This window comes from Diabrotica undecimpunctata, chromosome 9 (assembly GCF_040954645.1).
Source record: "Diabrotica undecimpunctata isolate CICGRU chromosome 9, icDiaUnde3, whole genome shotgun sequence".
In the NCBI taxonomy this organism is placed as follows: Eukaryota; Metazoa; Arthropoda; class Insecta; order Coleoptera; family Chrysomelidae; genus Diabrotica; species Diabrotica undecimpunctata.
Window position 1 is genome coordinate 128076772 of NC_092811.1, and position 10401 is coordinate 128087172.

At 37.3% G+C, this 10401-nt stretch overlaps 1 protein-coding gene across 12 annotated transcripts in view; it reads left to right on the forward strand.

The window, feature by feature from the left end:
• MRP (Multidrug-Resistance like Protein 1) overlaps nt 1-10401 on the forward strand; it is a 197852-nt gene that overhangs the window by 181306 nt on the left and 6145 nt on the right. For all 12 annotated transcript variants that reach the window (XM_072545236.1, XM_072545239.1, XM_072545240.1 and 9 more), the window contains one exon: nt 5277-5491. In XM_072545236.1, the coding sequence (XP_072401337.1) occupies nt 5277-5491 (215 nt within the window). The remainder of the gene's footprint in view (nt 1-5276; nt 5492-10401) is intronic.

The following is a 10401-nucleotide window of genomic DNA, read 5'->3' on the forward strand; positions in this document are numbered from 1 at the left end:
GTATCCGCCGTGTATGTTAATATACAGGGTGGCGCACCGAAAACGAAACAGATGCATTTACTGGCAGATGATTCCTTTAAAAAAAAACGCTTGGACCCGTCGATTTTGTTATCGAGGGGGAAACAAAATTGGCATAAAATCACATTAACATTTGCAGCCCCCTAAGCGGGGGTGGCACCATCCCTAAAATCTTAAATGGAAAGGGGGGTCGAATGATCCATCATTTAAAAGGTCTTTCAACTCCCTTTACAATGATGTAAAATTCATGTACTTCAATTCAGTAGTTTTGGAGATTTATTGATTTAAAGTTTAAATACATTATCATAAGAGGAGATCAATACATAGCAGCAAAGTTGTTAAAAAAAAAAGAATGAACTGACCTGTCAGCCGAGTAAATGTTGAAAATGACCACCATTACTTTCCATGCAATAATAAAGATTTTGCTGAAAACGTTGCCGGACATTTTGCAATATTTGAGGAGTAATTTGATGGCACTCATTCACAATTCTTTGTCGTAAATCTTCTAAGGATGTTGGCTGAGTAGCATAGATTTTGCTTTTTAAGTAACCCCACAAAAAGAAATCCAAAGGTGATAAATCTGGCGATCTTGGGGGCCATTCAACGGCACCTCTTCTACCAATCCATTGACCTGGAAAGGTCTGATCTAAATAATGCCGAACTCTTAATGCGTAATGTGGTGGGGCACCATCCTGTTGGAACATCAACATATTCTCAACGTATCGACCATCATTCTGATTTTCAATTATATCTGTTAGCGCAGGATCTATGGCATTTTGCAGTAATTCCAAATACATTTCACCAGTCAAATTTCCAGGTAAGAAAAAAGGACCAACCAAATGATCGCCAAAAATGCCAGCCCAAACATTTAATTTTTGTGGCTGCTGTGTGTGTACCTCATGGTAAATTCTGGGATTAGAGTCCGACCAATATCGACAATCATGACGATTTACTTCGCCATTTAAAAAAAAAGGAACATTCGTCGGAAAAGCAAATGTTAAATAAAAATTGTTCATCGTTTGTAATTCGTTCACTCATAACTTCACAAAATTCTAATCGCTTATCAAAATCGTCTTCATTAAGTTCTTGTACAAGGTGAATTTTATACGGATGAAAATTATGGGCCTTTAGAATCCGTTGGATAGTACGTCGATTAACACCACACGAAGTTTGCAATTTGAGGGTACTTAATGTGGGATCTACAATAACTTGCCCTAAAACCCCCACTTCTGTTGCTTCGTTCCTTATAGGATTTTCAATATTACGTTTTTTATTGGCGACTGATCCAGTTTCCCGAAATTTAGCTACAAGTTCTAGAACATATTTTCGGTGCACATTATTGTTCTCATGTCGCTCATTAAAAATTTGTGCTGTTCTATTAGCGCACTAATTATTTCCGAAAAATATTTCAATAATTTCAACCCTTTCTGCCGTGGAATATACCATGGTTAATTTATGTATAAAGCAATAAATGATATTTTAACAACAAAGATTGGTCAAATCAATCGCAAACTAATGTACTATTTCCTATTTAAAATAATTACGTGGCATTCTCTACTTATCTTTCTTCAAGAAACAACTTTTTTTGTCACAAAGGACACTTCAATTGCTATTTTTATTATTAATAAACCATGGGCGTAGTAAATAAAAGCATTTACTTATCAAGAAAATGCTTTTACTCAAATTTCTTCTGAAAGAAGTACAAACTAATTCGATATACCTATTAAAGTCTACTTTAAACTTTAAATCAATAAATCTCCAAAACTACTGAATTGAATACATGAATTTTACATCATTATAAAGGGAATTGAAAGACCTTTCAAATAATGGATCATTCGACCCCCCTTTTCATTTAAGATTTTAGGGATGATGCCACCCCCGCTTAAGGGGCTGCAAATGTTAAAGTGATTTTATGCCAATTTTGTATCCCCCTCGAAAACAAAATAGACGGGTCCGAGCGTTTTTTCAAAAAAGGAATCATCTGCCAGTAAATGCCTCTGTTTCGTTTTCGGTGCGCCACACTGTAGGTGTAATTGCTGCTTTATAGATTCTTGTTTTTGTGTCTTGTCTTCCAGGTGTTTGTTCTTCCAGATTGTGTCAGTAAGAGATCCCGTCTCTTTTCTTGCTTTTAAGCCTTGTTGTCGTACTTCTTCAACATATCCGTAACTAGTTATATCTATTCCCAGATATCTAAACCTTGCTTCCTGCTTTATTATTTTCCCATCAATTTCGATTTTTACATCGTAGTGGGTATTTAGATGTTGCCATACATTTGGTTTTTTCTGCTGATATTATCATATTGTATTGAAGATATGTGTTAATCTTTGGAGCCTGTATTCGATTATGTAAGTAGATGTTTTCGATGGTTTGTATATTGTTGATTGATATGTTCTTTTATACAGTAGGTGTAAGACGTCTTCGACTAGGATGAGCTCGAAAGCCTTTATCAGGTCTATAAAACATAGATATGCTAGTTTATTGCACTCGATGGCCTTTTCTGTGATTTGTCTTAGTACAAATATGGCGTCTACGCAGGATCTTCCGTATCTAAATCCTTGTTGTACATCTGATAAAGTTGCTAGTTTATTGATTTTGTTTGCTAGGACTTTATGGTAAGCTTAACCTTTGTGTCTATACCCAGGTACCTGGGTATCCTTGGTAATTGTTTTATCTGAATCATTGACGATAGTATAAATATTTTTATTCGAGCTTCTAGTTATTCCTAAAATTATTTAGAACGAAGAGATTTATAATAAAAACCAAAGAAAAAAATGCATATAATACATTAAAATTACCTGTCAAAGTTGTTACACCATTACGTCCACACCCGTGGCACCCGGGTAACACTAATGTTTAGTAAATTATGAAGCTCTGTCTAGTTTTTTTTTATAATAAAAATGATATGGAAACGTAAATAAAAGTTACATTTTTAACACATTGTCCACACTTAGCCGCTTTTTCGCTAAAGACATACAAATGTAGCAGTTTCCAACAATTTTGGAGGCGTCCAGTGGAATCTCGAAGTGGTAATGACTCTGCAGTATTACTTGAATCTGTAGGTAGAGGTTTTCCTAACATACACTCAATTCCTGACCTTGATGAAAAATTTCGGTATACATTTGGTACTTTAGATCTAGTAGCAATTGCAGGCATCACTAGTTGTTTCCCTAAGTCTTATAGAAAAATTCTACGCTTACTGGTTTCGGTAGAACTCTGTGGATTATTCTCTGTATAAATTATATAGGTTGCTAGGCAAGCTACGTCTAGGATATTGTAAAAGAAGGCTACTGGCCAACGCAAAGTTCTGCGTTTAGTGGAATAATGAGAAACCATTTTGTCCATGTTGTCTACGCCTCCTTTAGTTGTATTATAAAACTGAATTATTTTAGGTTTATTTTTTGGGCCTTTTACATTATCGTTGTCATGCATTGTTGACAGCAAGATAACGCTTTTTTTCTTTTTTGATACATATGAACAAATAGTAACACGATCTGCACTGAATCCGTGTAATGACGATTCAGGCTCACGCTCTGTCGAAGGCAGCATTTCTTGAGGAATATATGGTTTGTTTCTTTTCAAAGTACCAACTAATGATAAATTCCAAGACAACAGGAGACGGGCTAGTGGAAGAGTTGTGAAAAAATTATCCATTGTTATGTTTCGTCCAGAATTTTTGTATCGGTAACACAAATCTTTTACTACGCGTTCACCTTGATTAGTTTCACGTCCAGTCGAATTTTTTCCAGTATAAATTTGTCCAGTAAGTGGATACGAATTATTGGCGTCACAAACCCACCAAACCTTGATGCCATACTTGGCAGGTTTTGCTGGCATATATTGCGTGAAACGTGTCCTACCTCTAAAAGGAAATAACTGTTCATCCACAGTAAGAGAATCCGACGGTACATAGTTACGACGTAAATTATCATTGAGAAGATGGAATATATCTGTAATAGCTGCAGCTTTATCATTTTGCAAACGTTCTGCACGTGTTTTGTCATTGTCAAACCGTAAGAATCTGCTGATGCTCCAAAAGCGATTTATGCCCATACTTGCTCGGTACAAAGGATGAGAGTCTGTTTTCCATAAATCTTTCGAGTGCTCTGAATTTGAATGCCGTACTCCTGCTGTAATAAGAATACCTAAGTATGCATCAAATTCTTCTGTTGTGAGTGACTTCCAAACATTTCGAGGTTTGTCGGGGTTTTCAACATTATACTTTTCACAAACGCTATTAGCTTTTCGATTGGTTTCGCGTATAATTATGTCACACATTACGTCACTGAAAACACATTTGAATGTATCTCTAATCGAAAGAGTTTTAGTAGAACGTACTGGGCCCGTTTTTTCACGCAAAAGGTTACGTTTCAGTGTTCGACTTGCAGTAAACGGTTTTCGTTGCCAAATCGTTTTATCTTTTGCAACCAGAACATCACTTTGGGAAGAACTTTCTTGAAAATCGTCAAAATCTTCATCACTACTATCGTCGCCGTCGGTACCGATTTCAATCTTGATATCAGTAAAAATTATTGATATCAGTAAAAACGTCCTCTACGTCAGAAGCTTCATCTCCATCCGGTTTGCTTTGCGAAACATAGTCCTCATCTGATTCCTGGTTTTCGATATTTTTGTCTACTTCCTCATCTATATCGTCTATAAATTGTTGCAAGCACTTCTGTTGCTTTTCATACGTCATTCTAAAATTGAATGATCTATGTATAAAACATTGTAAAAATAAACAGTAATAACTTACCTTCTAAATTCGCTAGCACTCACTTCTCTTCTTGCCATTATTACAAGTAATTACAACATAAAACACGCATATAGTCACAAAAATATTAACAACTTGTAAGCACAGTTAAATAAACACTGATAGCAAACAAAGAAAAATCCCAATTGTCTGTTATTTTCGGAATGTACAAGCGAAGTTTACCGAAACAATGCCGGGTACCTGGGTAGCACGGGTATAGACTCCCGTATCAGGTACTTGGGTATTGACATAACGGTTAAGTGCGGTGTTCAGTATCAGTGCTTCTTCTTGGTGTGGCTATCCGTGACCAATGTTGACGATCATCATTGTAATTATGACATCAACTAGATTCCAGGGTTCTTAAACCAGGATATTGTTCTTCCAGGATACTCTTCTTGCATACGATGCTACGTATACTCCGAATAGTTCCCTCTTAATTTGCGCCCTATCTTCTTGCCATACAATATTTGTATATTGTAAATTTTGATCAATAAAAACACTGTTTTAGAATAATCGAAGCTGCGCAAGGAAACATTCTAATTGATGGAATTCGCATCGACGAACTTGGTTTACATACTCTTCGTTCAAGACTTACTATCATACCTCAAGATGCCGTACTATTTTCTGGAACCTTACGTATCAATTTGGATCCTTTCAACACACACAGCGACGAAGATGTATGGCGGTCATTGGAACATGCCCATCTTAAAGAATTCGTGAAAGGTAAGTACTTAAATTTGTTTAAATCAGACGAAATTAAACATTCAGTATAGATTGTTTAAATGTTTCGTAAGGTAATGTCTACAATAGGTTATATCGTGTATTGTGGTGGTAGATCGAGTAATACAATGTGTTGATGAGATTGCAATGTGCTCTGGTGTCCAAAATAATCTGCCTTTCGTTTATTTAATATTTCTTGTATGCATCGGATACAAATTTCTCTCAAAGGAGCTCTTAGTAAGACACTCAACAATTCCATATTTTCAATATTTTCCAAATTTGTGCAAAGTCGGCGGTAGAGACGTAACATAACGAATTCTAAGGATTTACCATGTGAACGTGTAAGGCTCTGTCTCCGGATCCACAAATTCGTTACTCAGCTCAGCATACTGTAGACTTCGGCGAGAATTTATATTCTATCACTAGGCACACATTGTGATGGAACAATCTATCTATGCAACGCTACGAGAATCAGCGTTAACAATAAGTTCACAATTAAGATACCCCTCAGGGAAGACTGGAATAAAGGTGTATCCATACAAGCTACTACTACCTGGTACACGGATGGCTCAAAAACATCGGAGGGTGTGGGAGCCGGCATAGTAGGGACAAATCAAGGGATACTTTTCCCGGTAAGTCTATCTAAGGATGTGACTGTTTTCCAGGCTTATCACTGCGTGGAAGAAATAGAAAGGCAGGAAAAAACGTTCCGTTCAGTTGCCATCTTCTCAGATATAGTCAGGCAATGCTTAAGGCACTCAATTCTGTAGAGGTCAATTCTAAGCTAGTATGGGATTGTGTGTGTGCCCTAAATAAACTAGGAGATAGTAGCAAGGTTACGGTAGCCTGGGTACCGGGGCACGAGGGTCATAAGAGCAATGAAAAAGCAGATGAAATGGCCAAACAAGGCTCATCAGTGCCATTCATTGGACCGGAACCCTTCTGCGGCGTTGCAAAGACAGTAACAAAAACGGTTACAAGGAAGTGGGTAGTTTACAAATCTCTGGAATGGTGGACGAATTCACCAGGACAAAGACAGGCGAAGCAGTTCATTACAGAACAATTGCCAAAATTTACTGCAGACATAATAAGCAAAGACAGGAAAACAGTCAAAGCCATAGTAGGTCTTCTAACAGGGCACTGTAAGCTGAATAGGCACTTGAAGCTGATGGTATTATCTGATGATGACCTGTGCAGATTCTGTCACGTCGAAGAAGAAACAGCAGAGCACATTCTATGTCAGTGTGACAGTCTGGCAAATGTACGGTTCTTTGCATTAGGCAAAGAAAATCCACCGGCAAATAGCTACATGGAAGGTACAGTCTCGAACTTATTAGACTTTTTAAAAAGGGTCAGGTTAGAGAATGTTATCTAGGACTAGAGGACCACAATAGATCTAAAAAGGTCGCAGTGGAATATGCCAAAAGGCCACCTCTCTTAATCTATCTATCTACTAGACACACTAGACTGTTAGACACACTGGACACACTAAGCAAACACACACTAGACGCACAGTAAACACACGCTAGATACACACTAAACAATCAATAAAGCCTAGTAATTACACATTTTACATGTTTTTTAAATGGAAAAATAATAAATTTCTGAATATTAAGACAAAATAAGGAATGTTATTTAATTTAGAAATTTTTTTTTCGGAACGGCACCGAATAGGGGAAGCATAATATGAATTAAGAATATATTACATAGTTGTAAGCAAAAAATGCTCACAACTTTATCAAAGTGTATCAAAGTATACCAACGTATCCTAACGTATCTCACATCCATCAGAAGTAGCACCAACGAAGACAAACAAAGTAGTTAAATATTTGGGACATAAAGAAAAGAAAATTATTAGTAAAACTAAAACCGATAGAATAAAGCATATAGAAAATTACTATTATGGACATTTTCAGAAATAGCCCGACACATAATTTGTTCGGCGGTCAAGTACTGAATGACGCCGCTATTTCTCACGAAGCGAGCATATCATTGGCGGAACTAACGCCACATTTTAAATCGTTCGATCGAATTTTACAAATCAAAAAAATTCTAGATGAAAATTTACATCGCCTCCCGACAATCGTTGATTTTACCAAAACAGCATTTAATGTTAATGTTATTTAAAACGAAATTGGTTATACAGGGACGCATAAAAATTATTGCGGTCTGAATAGAGAAAAAAAAAAAGAAAAAAATGTAAGTTTTTTGGATCGTTATAACACTTTTAGACGCACAGTAGACACATACTAGATACACAGTAGACACACATTAAGAACATATTAGATAAACAGTAAACGCATATTAAATGCATATTAGACACACACATACGCGCGCGCGGTTGGTATTCCAAGAATAGACCGGCCTGCTCAACGCTCGGATGTGAATCATATTGTGCAACTTTGGAAGTCCAAAAGATGTATAAGAGGTCTCATATCGATTCCAATATCACGTAAACAGCTTCTATTGGGCCTCTACTGATGATTGGATCATTTTTGCTAAAAAGGCAGTACAACGTGCTGATTTATATGCTTAACCTGGATGAGAAGTGTCATCCTGAATCACTCAATATCGAAAATTGGTCTTGATCATTTCTGGACTGTACAATTTAATCTTTGAGCGATAGCCGTAAGCTCAATGAATTTATCAATTCTTATAATTTGGTTTACTTTACTTTACGTTTGTTAGTTATAAAATCTTCGAATGACAAGCTAAAATACACTCGCGATAAAAAAATCTGGGTCACCTTGAAAATTTCAAGTTTCTTGAATATTTTTGCATCTGGTGCAGTAATAACCTTTTTTTAAGCTAATGTATTTTTCATTTGTCATCAATGTTTGTTTTGAAAAAAAAAATAAAACGGTTTTTTATTGTTTTTATTGAAAAAGCACAAAACAAACCAAATTGTTGAAACAGACATACGAAAGAAAAAAATGAAAAATACAGAACGTGGTAAAACATCAGCGGAATTTCAATGACTAATATCGTGTATTGCCTCCCCTTGCTCTAATAACCTCTTGCAGACGACGTCGCATATTCTCAATTTTTCTCCGGATTACATGTTGTGGTATGTTATTCCACTCTCTCACTAACAGATCCTTAAGCTCCTGTGCGTTGTTAGGAGGAGGTGTATGGGTTTGAATAGGTTTTTCAAATCGTCCCAGAGATGTTTGATGGGATTCAGGTCCGGAGACCTAGCTGGCCAGGGTAACCTCGTAATTCTAACCTCGTCCTTGTATTGCATACTGATCCTGGCAACGTGCGGTCGCGCGTTGTCCTGTATAAAAACGGCGTCTTCTCCAAGCCCTGCCATGGTGGGCATAACATGTTCTTTCAGAATCTCCGTAATGTACCTTCGTGCAGTTAAGGACCCATTTTCGATGAAGGGTAATTCTGTGCGGAAGTCAGAAGATACACCTCCCCAAGCCATGACCGAGCCTCCATCAAATGGCATTCTTGGAGTAATGCAAGCTTGTGGAAATCGTTCACCGGTTCTCCTCCAAACTCTTACACGTCCATTGGATCCAGTTAGGCAGAAACGGGATTCATCTGAGAATAACACTTACTTTGCTCCAATCATTAATTCCTCAATGCACGTATTGTCCAGTAAAAGCTAGTCGTGCAATTCGATGCGCCCGGCCAAGTGGCGGTCCTGTAGCCATTACCCGAGAGAAGATAGTCCAGAAGAACGAAGTCTTCTTCTGACTGTTGCAACGCTAACATTGCAATTTCGTACTTCCTGTAGGCAATTTCGATGCAGAACCGCAGTTGAGGTCCGATCTCGTAATGCCTGAAACACAAGAAAACGGTCATCTCGTGCCGTGGTCGTTCTTCTTCGTCCAGAGCCAGATCGTCCGCTTAGCAAACTCGTCTTCTGAAAGCGTTGAATCACTCGTTGAACCGTAGAAAAGCTTACGCCAACAGTTCTTGCGACTTGCCGTTGAGTGTGGCCGTCTTCCACAAACGCAACAATGCGTGCCGTTTCAACAACAGTCAAGGTATTTTTGGCAAAAAATAAACAATAATAAACACTAATAATGGCACTAATAAACACTAATGGCGGCAATAATAAACGTTTGTTTGTTGAGTTTGAACAGAAAGTCAAAGCACAATGAGACATTTAAAACAAGCGGCAGTTACAGGTACCGTTCATTTTGGGAAGTGTACAGTTTTCCGCGCAATCGGCATTATTGGAATTATTTATTACAAAGGAAACCGCTAAGCTGACAACAATTCTCAGAAACATGCATTAGTTTGTATTTGTGTTATTATTATTTACGATAAAGCTCGTTAAAAATGAAATAACGGCGATTTTCAAGGTGATCCGGATTTTATGATCGCGAGTGTAGTTATTGATTCAATACACAACAGGTTGATTGTGACAAAAATTTGTAATATGTAGCGGGATAGATGATTTGGTAAATGTTTTGGGTTGCTCGTTGTTTGGGTAGTTTCTAACATACAATGTCTATGTTTCAAATAGACATTTATCTATCAAAATTCTCATTTAGCTTTGTTTATTTTCTATATTGAATACGTAGATTGTAGATAAAGGCGTCTTCTTCTTATTGTATACCTTCCCTCACATTGCGTGCTGAGCTTCCATTTGGTCTTACTCACCTCACAGAATAAATGCCACGGTGTAGAAAGAAGAGCTCCTCCAGGACGACAAGGTCATAGTTCTAGGAAAGTTATTACTGCAGTAACTGCCTTGTTTATTAGTTTGGACTTTAACACGGTGACGGGTAGGTTCTGCCGATTTTTCTAGCAAGATATTCGTTTAGCAAGCTGTGAAGGTATTTGTTACAGGACAATGGACTGCCATTTTCAGTTTTTAACATTCACCATGTGATCTTTTATTGTTCTCTCCAATGTTTTGCTTCGTTTTGCATCTTACTTCAATGTCCGACAAA